A 20,000-nucleotide genomic window follows, 5' to 3' on the forward strand; every position below is an offset into this window, starting at 1 on the left:
TGTATGTGCACACACACACACACACACACACACACATATATATATATATATATATATATATATATATATATATATATATATATATATATATATATAGTGCATTTATCTGCATATATATGTTATATTTCTGCTTTTTGACTAAATAATAATAAATACTGTTTTTATTACTAAAGCATTAGCAATATACTTGTCAAAATGAAAACAAAATGGCCCATTAAAGGAAACTTTGTTCTGTGAAAGTTTTTAGCATTTTTAGCATTGTTTTAATCTTATGCCACTGATTTTCTTTAATGTGTCTGTTAAACACTGTATACATTTGTCAATAATAATTATTAAGCTGTTGTGTTCATCCATTGTGTCACTATACCAGTGTCCCGTGTTATTGCTATAAACAATGGAAGTACATATTGTACGTGCAGGATCACAGTTTAGTAAGTCAATCCAGTTCTTTGGGTTTTTCCTTTAAGCCCTGGGGGGGAGGTTAATGAACACACATCTTCTGCTGCACACAGACATTGCGCATCATCCTTTGCACACTTGTGTTTTTTAAAGCAACAAACGCAGCTATAAATGGATATCGAAGGAGAAAATGCTCTATATAGAATATATGAAAGCCTCGTTTGAGCCGTTTCATGCAGTGCGTGAAAGCACACAAGGGCACGCATTTCTACGCAGCCATTAGAGGTCACACATAGCCTTACAAAAGTAGCTTTAAGGGAAAATTCAGCATTTGTATTGGAACAAAAATTTAAAAAGAAATTGTATATATATTATATATGATGTATATGATTTTATATGGGTTTAGTGCAATAATTATAATTTGGCAAAGTACAAATGTGCCTAAAATGCTGTCTAAGTAGTTGTCTCATTAGGTTTTGGGACATAGCTGTTGTCCAATGATGGATACAAGTGGCATAAGAAGTCATAGTGCGTCTTTTATCATCAACTTCTGATGGCTATAGAATGAGAAGAGCAAGTCTGCGTAACACTTTAGGACCCCATTAGAAAGAGATCCATTGTGTTTGCCTGAATGACGAAGCCGTCTCCCTGTGTCCCCAGCGACCTGGAAGCCGTCCAGCATTTGCTGAATGAATGGCCATACGTTAGCACTGAAGCAGCATGTTAGAGTTTTTGTCCTCCAGGGGGATATGATAGAATGTTCATTCTATAAAACATGAAACAATTAGTTATTATCCAGACAACGTAAGGTTAAATGTGTTAGAGTCCAGTACACCAATGGGATTGTTGAAATTTACATAACAGTTTATGTAATAGAGGAATCCTCACTAGATCTTACACTGCTAGACAACGATTTGGATTAATTAAGATTTATTTTAAAGTCTCTTATGCTCACCAAGGTTGCATTTATCTGATTACAAATACAGTAAAAACAGTTATATTATAAAATATTACAGTTTAAAATACATTTTCTATCTCAATATTTTAAAACGTAATTGCTATGCAAATCTGAATTTTCATCATCATTATTCCAGTCTTCAGTTTCACCTTCAGAAATCATTTTAATATGCAGATTTGCTGTTCAATTATTACCATCTTATTATTATAAGTGTAATGTTTTTGTATAAACCATGATAAATTTTTTTAGGATAATTTGAATATAAAGTTCAATGAACATCATTTATTTAAAATATAATTTTTTTGTAACATTATGACTGTCTTATCAGTTTAATTCAGGGATTCCTGGGCCATGCCTCCCCTTCCCCACCCCCTCCCCCGCTCACTGAACATGACTCAATTATAAAGCGAAAGTTAAAAGCAAAAAGCCTGCATGCATATGAAAGCGAATGCATGCTTTTGTGTGTGTCAGCGATTGTACCCTTCCGTCCCCGCTCAATGTGATTTCTTCACTTTGAATGGTAGTGTATCACAGATTTAATAAAATATTAAGCCGCAAAAACTATTTTCAAAATGTATAATAATTGGAAAAGTTTCTTAAACAGTGAATCACCATATTCTAATGATTTCTGAAGAATCATGTGACACTGAGTAATGATGCCTGAAATTCAGCTTTATATCACAGGAATTAATTACATTTTAGAATATGTTCAAATAAAAACGTATATATTTAAATTTTAATAATATTTCACAATATTCTGTTTTTACTGCATTTTTGATCAAATAAATGCAGCCTTTGTGAGCACAATAGACTTCTTTCGAAAACATTAAAACATCTTTATTTTTTAAGTTTTGGCTCTGTCTTCCACTATTCTTGGGAAAATTCCAATATTGTTTTGCTTTCTTATTCAATTATAGACTGAAAAATGTTTCTTCAAGATGTATAACAGTACACCGAATGTGTGAATTGTAACAGTCATCACGATATCTCTTCCAAAAGCAGCGTTTGTCTTTGGAACTTCCCTGGATGCCTGCAGTGAGAGAAATGTCAAGACTTGATCAATGTTGTGTTAGCACTTGGGTTGCAATTCCTTTCTGTCTTGACAGATAACTTGATTTCATTCTCATCTGGTTATTTAGATAGAGAAGATGTCAGTGTGATTTGGATTTAAAGTCTCAACCACCTATGGTAGAGGGGAAAGGTCATGGAAACCGACCGCTGGGAACATTTCACGACGACCATCAATTCCACCGAAAACAAAAAGTGATTCAAATAAGACATGCCAGCTCCAGAAATATAAGATGCATGAGCTTCTAGTGAGAACTGGCTGACACTTGGAGCTCCTCTTGCTCAAATAGTTACTTTACCCCCAACAAGGAGCTCTAAGGTAACAGAGTTACTGTGTCCCGGTGCGGGCTGCCAAACTCAACGTGCCGCCTTTGTGTGCAATACTGGCTCCTGAATTGTTTTGCCAAATCAAATCAGGCCTGTCAAACACTAAAAAGGTCTTGCTGGCAGGAGGAGAATAAAAACGGATCATGCCGCACATTCTTGACTTTTACTGTGTTCACAGGTTGAGTCTGTGAGATACTTGTGATATTTACTTTCCGCACTTTACTTTAGCCAGGTCAAATTTAAACTTGTGGAATTTTTTTATGCATAAGTTGGTCTTTCTTCCTTAAAAGGAACAGTTCACCCAAATATAAAAATCATGTTATTTACCTATGCTCATATATATTTCTAGCAGAAAACCAAAGTTGCTCGTACAGTGCAAGAGAAAGGTGGCCACGACTGTCAGGCAAGATTTGAATAAAAAACGAGTTACATTTTAGTCCATCCTCATACAAAAATATAATTTCATAAGACTTTTTTCACTGTTAGCTTTAATTTTTATATTTTAGTTTTCACTTTAATTTAAATTTAGTAATTTTATTATGAGCTTTTGTCATTTTTATAAATTTTTATATGCAAGAAAGTAAGTCATACAGGTCATTAAATAGCACATTTCCATTGTTGTGTCACCAGTTCATTTAAAATATCACAGTAATTGCTATAGGAAAATGTTTCTCCGCATCCCTCTTTAACTCCAGGTGTTTGTGTCTGGAGACTTTGCAGTTTTGATGCAGTGCTTTTAATTTATTCCTAGCCAAATCACTCGTGAGCTCACAGGAGGTCTATATAAAGTTATTTCTTTCGAGATTAATCTGTAGCACTCACTTAGGTAAGAATCACTTAAACTATACAATACATAAGGCTAGATATATAAACTAACCCCTGACACTAGGTTTTAATCTTCTGCATGTACTGTTTGTTACTGTGCATTCATTTAGAGCATGTAACTTGATAACACTCAGCCTCTGCTGTAAGAATTTATGGTAGAGCTCAGAGGTCACTTTAGCTGCTTTATCTTTATACAGATCTTCTCTCAGTTCAGTGAGCTGCTCACTCTTGTGTCTGTGCTCTCTGAGGTCACAGATCTTTCACTGAGCTGTTGGGATTGACACTGTGCCGTCACTAACACTTATACAATTCTGTGCGACGCAGTAATGGTCCAGACTTTCTGTTGCCAGGTTACTGGCTGGTTTTTGCCGCATTGTGTGGTGGTGCATCAGAGTTAAGAGAGGCCAAGCTGAACAGAATGGTGGCCACATAGTCTGTAGATTTACCATCTCTGCAGTAAAGCCCTCCACTTGTCCTTGAGCACTGTGTAGTACAGTATCACTGCCCTGCTGAAATCTCCCATACTCAAGTATTAGCACTCAGACACTTTTTATTAACAATCTGCTTTTATTATTGTGCTTCAGAATACAAACAAAGCAGATTGTTTTTATCATCCTGGTAATTAAAATTTTAGTTTTTTTGAGAAATTGTCATGTTTTAAGGAATGTGATACCATATTGCATTTAAAGCATATGCATACAGAACAGCATAAGATATATTATATATACACAACTGATGATGTGTTGCATTGGTGAAAACACTATAAATAGGTCATTGGCAACATCACCTCAACAAAAGGCATCTTTCACCCTGGATAAAGTTCACACAGAATAAGGATAAGGTGTCTCACTCATATATATATCTGTATATATAAAAGTCAAGAAGTTAAAAATATATATGTAAAACATTAAAAAGCCTTCAAAAACCTAATAAGTTAAACATTTAAATTTACACACATATATATGTGTGTGTGTGTGTGTGTGTGTGTATATATATATATATATATATGTATGTATATACACACACACACACATATATATATACACACACACACACACACACATATATATATTATTATTATTATCAGCATAACATTGTAAAACTGCTTTGACAATCTGTATTGTATAAAGCGCATATAAGCTAAGCTAAGTATACACACACATATACACAAAGTATAGAAATGAGTCAAGAAGTTAAAAATATATATTGTAAATAATTCTTTATGTATATGTATTTTTAGGTTGCAAATCATTTACACTTTTTATGCAGTTGTGTAATGTGTATTTCTACTCATAAGGCACATCAACATGGCCAAACTTTGACTAAATTTAATTTCCAACATTAATAACTGTACAAAATTGATTATTTAAAAATCTCTATATTCAAATTAGATTTTAAATTTTTAAAACTCTGTAATGTTTTTTGTTCTGAATGGGAAGGCATGAGAAGGCCAGTGATGCCAGCACAGCAGGACATGTTGGCTTCTTGCCTGACTGACATCAGTTCCTCGTTCCACGTGGACGGACGATTAAGAATAGCGTCTGTTAATCTTTTAATCCCTTTTTTCTGACTGGGGCCTAACAGTGGGTTCTTTAGGGTTCATCTATTGTATATTTATATTCTCTGTAAATTTATCTTTGAGTTATATCAATATGATGGAAATGTTGATTTGGAATGTGAATAGTGTAGTACATTAAAAAATAGAATAAATAAAAGGTCGTGAAAAATTTCCACTCCGGAATTGCTATTAAATTTCATTAATAATTACAAAGAAATTGCAAACAACACATTGAAATAAACGTGAAATTTTAAAAGTAGAAAATCTGAAAGTATTATGAACGAAATATGCAAAAAATACTTCCTCTTGTATAATATGGTATGGACATGATTAATAAATCAAAACTTGCGAACCACAATCGTGCATCACACTACTTGTTTTTCTTAAAGTGAGCCGCACCTCGCATGTTTTTATTATTTATAACATGATACAACAAGCCTGAATGCCTTGCTTCGAACAGGTTTGAAATATACTTGTGGTGGTAGCCGTTTGGAAAGGCTGGTATCATAAAAAAATGTTGATACCGATAACTTGAATTGGATACTGTTTCCTGAAAGATACGTTTTTCAATACCGATTTTAGAAAATCTGTTTTAACAAGATAACATTACCTAAAAAACCAAAACAAGCTAGTTGACCTTTTTGAAGACTCAAACTCTGATCTCCTGAGCCACTGCACAAAGAAACAAAATGTAACCAACACAATAAATCTGTGCAAATAGTTTGAATAAAGTTTAAATAGTTTTCAGTTTACACAACTTTTAGGGTGCATTTACACTGGTGTGTTTTCATTTCAAAATGCAAGAATCATAATTTCTATAAATTTTCCACTGATTTACTGATGAGCAGCTGCTTCCAGTGCTTTCTGCCCGTTTTCTCTTCTGCGATTGCTGTTCTGACTCAAAGGAGCTCATACACTGCTCATCTGCCAATCATATCATGAGTTCATAACCCACCCTGTTTCTGATTATGAGCATCCATCACACTTCTACACTTCGTTCGGTTCTGCAAATAAGAAACCCAGGAAATTATGAATGAATAATTATGAATTAATTAATAAGTCAGAAATATACTGTGAGTCTTATTTCGTAATTTCTATATAATTGCGGGCTGATCCTTCAGATGAGAGATAAAATATGCATTCTTACAGCCACCTAAAACATTATATAAAGGTCATAATATTGACATTGTAAGTACACACTGATGCTGGAGATGCATTGTTTTCACCTGCATGAAAACAATGTCATTGGCTTCTGAGCAGACTGAGTCCATATGTGTTGACAGAGCTTCCATATCCATCTGTCGTGTAAGGGGGAGGTGTGGGAATCTATATTTATAGCCTCCCCTCATGACCCAAGTACCCAGTCATTTCTGCTTGGGTTTTTAGTGAAAGTGCTTCTAGTTTGTGCTTTACTGTATAATGCGAACTGCTTAGCTGGGCTTCACACTGCACTTTCGGCAAACAGGAATCAGATGATTGTTAACTCGCATTGCATTTTTAGCACATCCAGAATAGAAGGCTCTAGTTGTGAGTAGGGGTGGGTGCTATACCAATATGAAAGTGACTACTGGTATTATGTTGTTCCCTGATATGGATTTTCGATTGGATTTCAGTTTATAAAAAAAGGCTGCACCTGCACTAGAGTTGGGTATCGATTGGGTTTTTTACGATACCGGTGCCAAATCGATACTTTTAAAACGGTACCGGTGTCTAAGCAATGCCTGAACCGACACTTAAAAAAAACAAAACATGGATAACATTAAAGATATTTAAAGTAAATAAACATAGCATTTACATGCTCCTCGGATGCTCTCATTTCCTGACTTGAGCTTCACCTAACAATATTAAATACAAAACCACACAGAATATTTCTACTGTATCTCTGAATTGTGAATTGACTGAGTGCTGTGTGTCACTGTCTTCAATCAGTTGTGTGAATGACTGTGTATGAAAGGAGGAAATAGCGTTGGTGTGATGAGTGTAGGGTTGCCACCTTAAGCGGCCTTGCTATTAGTATTATAAACAGTGCAGAAAACTTTTTGTTTATTGAAATATGTGTTGGCGTTTGTAGAATATGGGACAAATCGCGTCACGTATTGATTTGATATGGGACACATAATTTTACCATTAAATATGGAACGGGAACACAGCGAAAACTTTACAGTAGATGGGAAACCGATCGCTGTCTCGTGACCTTTTGTAAACCGTATTCATGAAAAAGAACTGCACAGATACAGATATTATAATCTTAACCCATAATCTATCGATAAACACACACCTTGTGTATTTTCTAATTCTGTTTGAGTCCGCTCGTGCTGTGTCGCCGCGGTCTGCAGATTGAAGAGCGTGCCGAAAGACATTGAGGAGATGAAGTATGCCACCGTTTTCATATGAAATGAGGTGACTGACTCTGAGGCGATCACGAATTTGTGTACAGTTTATGGAGCTAATCAGTATAGCCCCGCTAAAAATGGCCTAGTGATGCCCCTGCTTCTAACATCCATTTCAGAGAACCAGGACAAATATTTCAGTCGATCGCTCAGGCATTAAGCGGCACCGAAATGAGGCACCGAAATCTGCGTTCTGAGTTGGTTCTGGGCATATCGGTTCCATAGGTACTAGTGCCATATTGGCACCAGGTTTCGGTACCCAACCCTAGCCCTTTTGAACTAACTATTTATCAGAGAATCCTGAAAAAATGGCTTCAAAATAATATCAAAGTCCCTTTAAGGCAAGTCATGTCACTCGGCGGCCATCTTTGAAACACCTCTCGGGCATGCAAGAACAGCTCCTATCTCTTTGAATGGGGAAACATCAAATTCTCCAAAACGTTTCGCCAAGCTTGCTGTATTTTTCAGGCTAGACCAGCCAATGTGCAAGCCAGTCCTAAGCGCACGTCTAAGAGTGCTGACTATTTCAATAGCAACCGGCACTTCTAACAGCAGCTGCAGTGATGTGCGGACTTTAATATTTAAAAATATTGCCGTTTTTACTGTATTTTCAATAAAAGAAATCCAGACTTGGTGAGCAGTAGAGACTCCTTCAAAACCCAGATAGAAAGCTCTGTACTTAATCATATCATAAACAGTTCTACCATCTACATATTAGTAAAAACGACATCATCCAGATGAAAGATGAAAATGCTACATCAAAATGGCAACTTGTTTGTTACATTTCTGGAAGTTATGAATCGCAGCATCTGCAAAAAATAAACCACTGTGTACCTCAGCTGTACCTACTTCCTTTTTGAATTCTGTCAGTAGACACCATTAGCAATAAAACACCATCGCTTATGCACTGGAAGAGAGATTCCTAACTTTCCTTTAAGTCCATAATGAGCACCCACTGATACAGAGTCAAGTGCTCATTGCTCACGACGTCAGCCACTGCAGTACGTGCAAGACTCTGTGTGTGTGTGTGTGTGTGTGTGTGTGTGTGTGTGAGTCACGCTTGTTCTCATTCCGTGTACGTGTTCTCACATTGACCCGCAGTCACATTCTCATGAATCATCTGCTCACAGGGCATTGCTGTGGCATCCTTTTTAGTTTGCAAATCAGCCCAACTCAAACCCACATATGCATATTTTCCTTTTTTGCAGGGGAATAGCCTCACCCTTTAGTGGCTGTCTGTAATGGCTTCGCTGGACGGACAGTGCAGCACATTGTGTTCGGTGCTTCCTTCTGTTGGCAGTTCATCAAAAGACTTCTTTCTGAGTAACACGTTTTTGAATGGAGACTGGGCAGTGCTCCCAATTAAGCCACTTCATTCATATCAGTGTTTTTAAATAAGCAGCAGGTGTTGTTTCGGTTTTCTTTTTTAGATTATCTCACTTGGATTCGTTCTATATCAGCTGTGTAGCCTCTAGCCTGTAGAGCTAGCATTACGTAAGTGCGTCACTTTGAATAACGGCATACCAGTTTTCCACTCTGCCTTTTTTTCCATTGCATCTTTCTTTTTCTGCGGTTCGTCACATGTGGCAATCCTCCCCCGCAGTCCACCTCGCCCATGAGTTGCAGGTGACATCATCAAGACTTTCATTGGGCACGCCAGCACGTATTCAGTGTATAATCTGCATCACACCGGCGACCAACCCCCTCTCTAAGCCGCTACCGTGGCTGTCAATCTCAGATCAGTAGAGCGAAGGTTTATTGCTGCCGACGCATCAGTGTGCTGCCGCACAGACCACATGATGAATGCTAATGCGGTCAACGGCACTCAAATCCTAAGTGACGTGCTAACATGTGTCGTGCACAAATAGCAGATAATTCCCTCAGTTAAAATTAACTTTGAAGATGGGTTAAATCCATTATTGAATGTATTTTGGGGTTAATAGGCATTATGTGCATCATGAGACCTCTGTTTATGTTTCTAGTTATCATTTTATTGGTACTTTATGAGACCTTGTGATTAGAATGAATGCAAAATGCAATTCTTTGCAAATCAAATAAACTGTTGAACCTTCAAAATGGAGCCTGTTCACTTTAAAAAAAGTTTTTGTTTGATTCGTCCATGCATCTGATTGCAAAAATTATTCCTAATCATTCATCAAAATGCAACTCTTTTCAAATATCTCCTTTTGCTCAGAAATGCATCACGCCTTGCACGGGTTGTGAATGCCGTTCCATGTTGTCTTTAACATTGCTCTCTGTCTTTCTCTATTGCTGTGTTTCACAGGAGTGTTCCTCATTCCCTATGTGTTGTTCATATTTCTGGGAGGCATTCCGATATTCTTCCTGGAGATTGCGCTGGGTCAGTTTATGAAGGCAGGAAGCATCAATGTGTGGAACATTGCACCTCTTTTTAAAGGTTTGCTCTTCATGTTTATGCATTACCTTACTTTTTAAGCTTTTTAATACTATTTTAGTTTGTCATTTAAAACTTTATTAACATTCTTTAAAATATGCATTCTTTTTTAATATTATATTATTTATATTGTAATTTAACCAATTATATATATATATATAATGTATTGATGTCTTATCACCTATTGCAAATTTTATATTATATTAAATTATATTATATATACACACACACACACACAAACAATTTTTAAATCAGAATTTAGCCATGTAATGTTCGATGTCTTATCACCTATTATCTGTTACAAATTTGATATGATTTTCATTTATTTTTGACTGATTTGTTTTAGGACTTGGCTTTGCCTCCATGGTGATTGTGTTTTTCTGTAACACGTACTACATCATGGTACTCGCCTGGGGTTTCTACTACTTCATAAAGTCCCTCAGTTCCACGCTGCCCTGGTCCAGCTGTGACAACCCGTGGAACACCGAAAACTGCATTGTGAACTTCCGCCACAACGAATGCCACAACGGCACCATTGGCAACTCCACATTCGGGAACCGGACATGTGAAGAACTTGCTAATGGCCGTTCCCCTATCATTGAATTCTGGGAGTGAGTGATTGTTTTGTTTTTTTTCATTTATTAAAACAAACAATATTTGAAATGCCTTTCACCACCCACTTTTTCATTAAAAAAATGGGTGGTATATAACAGCTCTTGACAAGATTAATGTGTTTTTGTTGTTAAAATATGATGTGTTTTTCTTGATGTTATGTTACTGTAAACTGTTATTAATCCCACATCAATAGACACCTAAATGACTATCCGTTATGAGCTTGTGGCATTATATTTGCATACAGTTCTGGAAAGTCATCACTTTCAAGCTACATATGAGTTTATAGATTAAAATAAAAACTGCTTTGTGAGCGTTATACAGTGCTTTCATTCATGAATGTCTTTCTCCATCTCAGGAACAAGGTTCTGAACATCTCTGATGGGCTGGATGAGCCAGGAGTCATAAACTGGGAACTGTTGCTGTGTCTTATGGCTGTGTGGGTGATGGTTTACTTCTGTGTGTGGAAGGGGGTGAAGTCAACAGGAAAGGTGAGACCCGCTTTCTTTAGTGCTTCTCATAACATGTGTGAACCCTGTGTGGGGTGAAGACAGGTAAAAGCAGCACTCAGTCACATGGACCGCAGAGAATCAAATACCCGCAATACAACTTAAGCTTGGTTATGTAACAGTGGAGCTACTAACCACTAGTTAAACTACAGTCAAAAATTTACTAGCTACATTGCAAGTTTGTTTGAAAAAGTACTGTTTTTAATATATTTTTAAATATGCACTGCCTTTCTAACATTTTAGGTCAGTAATATATATATATATATATATATATATATATATATATATATATATATATATATATATATATATATATATTTTTTTTTTTTTTTTTTTTAAGAATAGTTTTTTTTATTTTTATACAGAAATGATGCATTAAATTGATCAAAAGTGACAGTAAATATGTTTTTTTAACAGAAGAATTCAAATAAATGCTGTTATTAGGAACTTTCTATTCATCTATTCATCATTTCTAAGCATCTGGAAAAAATATATCATGGTTTCCACAGAAACATGAACAGTTTTCAACATCGATAATAATCCGAAATGTTTCTGGAGAAACAAATCATAATATTAGAATGATTTCTGAAGGATCATGAGACACTGATGAGAGACAATATTTGGTCATTTTCAGATCGTATGTTTCACATCAGCGTATATCTGGGAACAGAGCACACAGTATATTCCCAGTCATTTCAGTCTTTTGTAATGCAACTAGTCAGTTGAATCCAGCTTTATCTCATCTGAAACTTTAATGAGAATTGAACAGATCAGTTTGAAGGTCACTTCATATGTACTTGTGTAATCGTTCTATTATGCTGCACGTAAATTCATAAAAATATGCTTGTCCAAGACAGCGTTTTATTGCATTTCCCTTGTTTAGCTTGTGCTATCAAGTGCATTGTGACTTTCTTGTGTAACCTTTGCATAGCTCCACCCACTGCTGCTTTGTCCCAGTAGTGCAGGATTGAGGTAGAAGGATAGCTATAGCAACATTATTTGCATTGGGGGTGTGGCGGAAAACGTTGTAGAGTGCCCTATCAGCAAGGCACAGTGAGACTGGTTGGTCACGAGCAGGTTTCTGCAGTGGGACGTGAGAAGGAGCTCGTACTAATGACCAACAGACGTATTCTCTTTTAGAGAGGCGGGATCATGCGAACCCTTAATAATAAAATAATAATAACCTGTATTGAAGGTCATCCTTGTATAATGAACGAGTTACTCCTGTGAACTCAATGTTTCTAGTAAATAGTGGAAAGTAGGTTATTTGAACTCATAGTTGCCAGCTCGTGATTTTTCTTCATAGTTTTTCGTTGATGTAAAGGACACTGTGAGTAAGCGTTGAGTCAAGCTCTTTCAGACGACTGAAGCACACACACACACACACACACACACATGCACACAATAAGCCAGTGTTACAGTGAGCTTATTGGCTATTTCAGAATCTGATTAAATATTATGCTTTGTTTATTTTGTTTACTGACAGTTTTTTTTAGTTCAGGACTATATCTGCATCTTATTAGTCACTTGAAAAAGCGGGACGGATTAAATCTTAAAGTCTGAGCTGATAACAGAGCTTGTGGTGCAGTGGGAGTATTTGATTTCAACAGCCATGCATCAGACTGCTAATGCTATGAAGTTTATTCACACGATCCTTCAGAAATCCTTCTAATATGATGATTTTCTTCTAAAGGAATATTTATTGTTATTATCAGTGTTGAAAACAGCTGTGCTGCTTTATATTTTTGTGTGAACTGCGAAATATATTTTTATAAGATTATTTGCTGAACAGAAAGTTCAATAGTTCAATCGTTTGTAGCATTATAAATGTCTTTACTGGCAATGTCTTTTTATCAATTTAATGCATCTATGCAGAATAAAACTATGAATATACATATATATATGACATGGCTCTGAACTGTGGACAGACAAAAATGAGATGGAGAATTCAGAAAGCTTTCATTATGCACTGCACGTCTTAAACGGTGTCCGTGTTTTTTGTTGTAAATGGGCAGCATTGTATTCTTTGAGTTGAGCTCGTCTTCACGAGGGAATTCAGGAGACAGGGTTGAAGTCTGTGCAGGTCTGTGGCGAAGCGGCATGATTTTAATGCGATGGGCTTGATCTAGAATGGCTGTCCTACATTTCTGTGTCTGTGTGGAGCAACTACAGAAGCCTGCCAGCCTCGTCAAACAATACATGACACGAGAGCTAAGTCCATAAACCAGCCAGGCTTGGAATGAGCAAGTTTCATGTAAGTGCTCCCTGATAACATCATCTCGTCAGAGTTCAAAGTTCAGACCGTTTGGAGCCAGCTGCTGAATCAGTAAACCTCTCCTGGCTGAAAAAAATCAGTGATGATCTGATGAGACGTGCAGTACATGCTTCTCAACTTCATTCACATGACACATTGCTCAGCATGTGACTAACACTGTCCTTGCAGAGAACCGAAAGGGAGCAAGTGTATTTAAGAGATGCAACGCAGCAGATTCTCTGATATAAATCTACTGATATTATTGGCTCGAACTAGCGTACCTCAAATACCCAACTACAGTATGAGCGATATTAATAGTAAGAATAAACAGCTTAAAGGAGTAGTTCACCCAAAGATGACATTCACTCAACATCATGCCATACAAGATGTAGATGAGTTTGTTTCTTTATTGAAACTGTTCTGTAGCACTGCGTCACTTAATGGATCCTCTGCAGTGAATGGGTGCCGTCAGAATGAGAGTCCAAACAGCTGTGTTTCTAATAAATAAATAAATCTATTAAGATGTTATTAACCTTAAACTGTTGCTTCTGACTAAAATATGTCTCCTCTATCCATAATATTGCTTTATCTAATATAAGAATTTGTCTCATCTGACTATTCAGAAGAGAAAACAGTTCAAAATTGTTTTGAGCAAATATATTGGTGGATTTGGATTTGAGAGGACAACAGATGGACTTTTTTATTGGAGAACGTGTTATTATGGATTATGGACTGGTATTTTGGCCAGAACTAACAGTTTGAAGCTAAAACAACCTTAATGATACCAAAACACAGCTTTTCATGTCACAAGACGTCAGCTGAGTCCTGTGGGTTATTGTGAGGTTTGGATTCTGACAGCATTCATTTACTGAAAAAGAGGAACCATTGCTGAACAAATGATTTAATGCAGAATTAAATCAGGGGAAAAAAGCTGATCTACATCATGGAAATTTTTAGCAGATTTTTGGTTTCTTTCAGCAGTGAGTTGTGTGTAATGAAAACAGTTGACTTGACCATCTGTCATCATTTTTGTCTTTGACAGATTGTGTATGTCACTGCCACGTTCCCGTATGTGGTCCTGATTATTCTCCTGGTGAGGGGCGTCACTCTTCCTGGTGCTTATGATGGGATCATGTACTATGTCAAACCTGACTGGTCTAAGCTAGGAGAGGCACAGGTGAGATCTTTAATTCTGTCTTCCAGCTTTCTGTAGAGCTCCAAACCTCTCCACCGCTTCGGATGAAATCATTTGATTTAATTCAAATCTATAAGTGTAAAAGTAATTCATTTTTTTCTCAGTTTATTATTTTTTTCTCTCTCTGCTTATAGGTATGATACACAATGCAGTTTCATTTTAGTGTTTTAAGTCCGGTACCACTTTGACATCAATAATAATTTCTGATGTGGATCTGTTTGTCTGACTGTCATTGCTCTGTCTGTCTCTTTCAGGTCTGGATCGATGCTGGTACTCAAATCTTTTTCTCCTATGCTATCGGACTCGGAGCCCTCACGGCCCTCGGCAGCTATAACCGATTCAACAATGACTGCTATAAGTAAGCCTTCCACAAATCCTTGAGTAGACAAGGACACATTTTTGCTATGACATGTTTTGCACGTTCTGAACCAGTGTGTTTTCTTTCTGAAAGACGTTGTGTCTAGTGCGTTCACCCCATCAGAGAGTCCTGACCTTGTCTTACATGGAGCTGGATTTTAATGATGTGGCCAGCAAAGAGCAAACGGCCTCTCACTTTAATAGTAGATCTCAAATGTCCTGGATACATTAGTAACCAGATGCACTGAATCAGCAGTTCTTTGCTTTGACTAATGTACAAAGCACTTTGGCTGGTTATATATACATTGACAGTCTGGGATGATTTAATTTAAAATTAGAAAAAAATATATTTTAGAATAAAAAAAAAAAAAAAAAAAAATATATATATATATATGTCATAAAATTAACAGTTTTGATTGCTGGAGATTTTGCACTTTTTTAGGTTATTTATCAAATAATCAAAAGGAGACATAACTAAATAGGCTACTGTAAAATTTTGAAATGCATGCACAATTTTTTTTTTACTTTATTTATCTTGTTAAAAATATGTATTAAATTAGAAGTGAATATTATTACTAAATTACAAAACAAATATTTTAATATGATTAATGCCATCATATTTTTTCATATTTTACAAATTATTAATATTTATTTTTATAGTTATATAAATTAATTAATTGTGATTAATTTAACAATTTTATATTGCAATTAATTAGTTAATTTTTTTAATTGATTGACAGCACTAGTGTTAATGTTTCTTTTTAAATAAAGTATTATTATAATTGTATTATATTTTATTATTGACTTATTACTATGTATTATTAATAAATTAACATTTAATAAATAATTGTAAACAAAATTGTTGTAAATTTTAGTATATGCAAATTCAAGGTTAAACATTTTAAGAGTGCAGTGCATTACAACACACAATATCTCATAATATGATTTGATGCATTATATTCTTTAGTCTATAACCTTGAGTAGATAAATGATTGAAATAATTGTATTGTAGCAGTATTTTCAATTCTTCACAAGAATATAATACTGACAGTGAGGTGGAAGTATTTAATGCCTTTTAACTGAAATAAAATGCTGACATTTTTAATTCAGTATACACTATTTAGGCTTCATCTAATGTGTTACACATTCAAATAAAGCCAAACACATGGCAGAAGTGAGCTGCAGTTCCAGTAATGTCTGTGTTTTCTTCTCTCCTCAGGGACGCTTTTGTTCTGGCTTTCATTAATAGTGGCACCAGTTTCTTTTCTGGTTTCGTGGTCTTCTCCATCTTAGGTTTCATGGCGTCTGAACAAGGTGTGGATATCTCTAAAGTGGCTGAATCAGGTAAGAGCCTACAGTCATTTACTTCATTACAGGTGACAGATTGTGTACTGTACTGGATGGTAAATGTATGTTTTGAAAACATATTTATGTGTCTGCCAGCCCTGAAACTACGTGCATCTAAGTGCAGGTGTTTAATAATTTACTTGACTTGTTTTTAGTGCACACAAGTGAATGCATTTTTGACCTTGGGCTGGATCTAGTAAAACATTTATGAAATCAATATTTAATGCAAGAGTGATCTGCTGAAAATGAATGAAACATGCATTGTGAGTCATGAACATATGTGATATGATGATGATGATGTTACTATACAGTAAATGAATTTCAGTGCAGTGTGATATGTGGCTTGTATTGTTTATTACTGTCAATGTTTATTGTTGGTTTGACAATACAATTGAAAGCAGAATATAAATGATTATGTTTATACATAATGCTATTTGCTCTTAGTCATATTACTGTGAAAGGGACCAGACGATTAGCAGTTTGTTTTGTGTGTTTGTGTGCGTGTGTGCGTGTGTTTGTGTGTGTGTTTGTGCGTGTGTTTGTGCGTGTGTGTGTGTGTGTGTGTGTGTGTGAGTTTATAATGGGAATGCTGGTATGTGTGTATGTTTGTGAGTTGCAGCTATCACAATAAGTACATTCTTCTTCCTACATGCTGTCCTTAAACACTGAGGATGATATAATTCCCAAGATGCAATGCCTTGATTTACATTACATTGATTACAATTTACTTCGAATGTTATGTTTAAGTTAATAATACTACCGATCATCCATGAATAAGCATCAGATTAGACTAATAGACTAATGCGGCATGAATTTAACGCCTCACGTGTTCTTAGGTGATTCACGCATGCAGACGTGTTCGTTCATAACACACAGGCCTACATGTTTCACATTTAAAGTGTGAACACCAGACGAAAGTTTGCTGTTGCTCAGATTTTCTTGAAGCTATCACTAATGATCTGTACGTGACATGACCATCCTACAAGATTTACATAAAAATCATGCCTTTTTGCATAAATATCTTGCTAAAGGCTGTTGCATACAAGCATATGAGCACACACTATAAATGTTAGGAAATCACATACCCAAATTTTCTGTATCTGTTTCATCAAGAATAGTGAGCATTAATGAATCGAGACGGTTAGTAAAATGTTTTATAGCCAGCTTCTTCATGCATTGTAAAAAAAAAAAAAAATTTGGAGTTACATTACTAAAATAACTAGATATAATTACTACTTTTTAAAATAAACAAAAATTTCAGTCTTTCTATCCCAAAATTTATGTTTAATCCAATGTGTTACTTAGTGTTCAACATGTTCACTCAGAAATGTAAATATATATATATATTTTTTTTTTTTTTTTTTTTTTTATTATATAACTTTACTATAAACACATGGACATTTGCTTTTTTGCACATGACATTTTTTTGTTGCCATAACATCCAAGTTGTTTGAATTTTGCTTGGTGAGCTCATCAACAATGATAACATACATTCAGAAAAAAACAACACATATACATAAATACATCTACATTTGTGTGATATGTCCTATGAATTACAGGGAGTGAAAAGCAGATGAGATTTTTAAATAATGCCTCTCGAGTTGTCGTCCCACTTCAACGATGCAGAGATTGTAGTCCCATGAAACCTTAAGCTTTGCACATTTTCAATGTCCTGACCATTAATAATTAATGGAAAAACAGCATCTGATCTCCATTGGAAATCAAACACCATTTCCTTTTTTAGCACATCCAAATTGAGACTCCTTTCAAACAATGTAGGCACCTCCCTTCCAAAGTCAGATTCATTATAGCCTGTTATTAGACCAGTCAATGTAGTAAAGTCAACATTTTATTGAAACGTACATATTTACAGACACATCGACCCATCATCTGCATGCATGTGCTTTTGAAATCATTTTAAATCAGTCAAATATATTATATCATTGTTCATCTTTGAGCCTGAAATTGAAATTCACACCAAAGTTAGCCCCAGAAATGGAAATGAAATGTATTTTGACCTCCTACGCCTATGAATTAGGTCTGAAAAACCTTGGGTAGATAGTTTTTTTTCATCCCTGCATGTTAAATTAGTACTGTCATTTCAGAGTTAGTCGTGGTGCAGAAGCAGTGCACTGGTTTGTGAGGCTCAGTGAAGGACAGCATGTTCTTGGCCTGAAGGAGAGACTGTACAGCAAGACTAAATGAGTATGAAGTGATAATATTTTTGAATGACCTGGCAAGATGCCACAGACTTCATACAGAGTGACCCTCGCGTCCTTGAAATGAAGGAATTTAAATTTGATCGCTGCTTGGACATGTTGGGGTTAACACACCAGTATACTGCATGCTTTAAAGGGGTCAAATCCTGAGGAATCAGCTTTTTCATGATGCTAAATTAAGTTTAATATTATTGTGGATATTAACAAATTAAACTGAATGTAGATTGCAGTAATTTTTAAATGAATTCTTTTTCACATTCATATTGTTGTTATAATTTCAACATAATACACAGCAGCAAATTTACTCTAATAGATCTGACAGATCTGACAACGGGTAACAAAATTAATTTCTAGTCTGTACTAATTTTAGCACCTTTTTACTGTCACAGCAGGTTTGAACTAAAACTAAAACCATAGAGGAAAATACATTAAAAAAAATAAAAATTATTATTATTTTATTTCAGCTATGTGCAAATGCAACATTTCTGATTTGTGTTGTTACACTTGAACTTAAACACATAAAATTATGTTATTAAAAAAATGTATAAAAAATATTGATATGAAATGAAATAAAAAACAACAACAAATGTACTAAAACTTTACAATTAATGAAGATATAAGAATAAAAATGAATTCAAAATATTAATAAAAACTGTAATAGTATCTGAAACATCTCAACCCTTAACACACAAACATGTTTTGAATGTATGTGTATAGGAATGAGTGTGTGTGTGTGTGTGTGTGTGTGTGTTGGTCCTTGTCTTTTAGTGTGTTGTCTGTGCCAGTATGAGGTTTAGAAACACATCTCAAGGTCTAAGCGAGGCTCTCTGTGTCAGTGTGCTTGTGTCGTGATGTCTTGAGTGGGTTGTGATGTGCTGTACTTCCAGATGACTTTGAGAAGGAAACCATTGACACATTGTTTGTGGCTTTTTCTTATTTTTCATTTTCCTGCAGCACACAATCAGATGACAGTTACAGTTAAAAAGCGATTCCCCATCATAAATTTGATGCTTTGACTAGTTTTCCTTGATTGTCTTCAGTCCCGTTCTATATATATCTTGTGATTCATATTTATATCTCTATATCTATATTTTGGCTTTATTTAAGTATTAATTTAAGGATTATTTAACCAGGAACTTTGCCTCTTGAGATGTGCACATCTCGATTTCAAGAGGGGTCCTGGAGCAGTCTGCCAACGCAGGTAATCCTCTGATATCTAATGTTAGCATTTACACCTCTACAACAGCCCAGCCCTAAAGTCAGCACCTACGACCGTCTGCCGTCACAGGCAGGGCAGGCCCCACATGCACAGCGTAGCCTAGCCTCATTCCACAATTAGGGTCATTCATCTTGAAACGAAGCCAAAGTGTGGAAAAGCTGTACACCGCCAGCACTCGGTCTGTTTTAACCCCAACACAATAAAAACTAGCTAACGTCTAGCACTAACCTTCTCCAAACAGACATTATTATAAGGCACATCTTTCTTGTATGAGTGTATTTCCTTGTATTTCCATTACATTTGCCTGTTTCTTGCTACATTTGTCAGAAACTAAATCAAAAAAGCAATAG

The 20,000-nt window shown here is 35.6% G+C and overlaps 1 protein-coding gene across 2 annotated transcripts in view; it reads left to right on the top strand.

Annotated features, from left to right (window-relative positions):
• LOC113074147 (sodium- and chloride-dependent creatine transporter 1-like) overlaps nucleotides 1–20,000 on the top strand; it is a 32,489-nt gene that overhangs the window by 1,573 nt on the left and 10,916 nt on the right. For both annotated transcript variants that reach the window (XM_026246894.1, XM_026246895.1), the window contains exons 2-7: nucleotides 9,810–9,941; nucleotides 10,285–10,549; nucleotides 10,909–11,041; nucleotides 14,356–14,490; nucleotides 14,763–14,866; nucleotides 16,085–16,209. In XM_026246894.1, the coding sequence (XP_026102679.1) occupies nucleotides 9,810–9,941; nucleotides 10,285–10,549; nucleotides 10,909–11,041; nucleotides 14,356–14,490; nucleotides 14,763–14,866; nucleotides 16,085–16,209 (894 nt within the window). The remainder of the gene's footprint in view (nucleotides 1–9,809; nucleotides 9,942–10,284; nucleotides 10,550–10,908; nucleotides 11,042–14,355; nucleotides 14,491–14,762; nucleotides 14,867–16,084; nucleotides 16,210–20,000) is intronic.

The sequence above is a fragment of the Carassius auratus genome, unplaced genomic scaffold, assembly GCF_003368295.1.
Source record: "Carassius auratus strain Wakin unplaced genomic scaffold, ASM336829v1 scaf_tig00013767, whole genome shotgun sequence".
In the NCBI taxonomy this organism is placed as follows: Eukaryota; Metazoa; Chordata; class Actinopteri; order Cypriniformes; family Cyprinidae; genus Carassius; species Carassius auratus.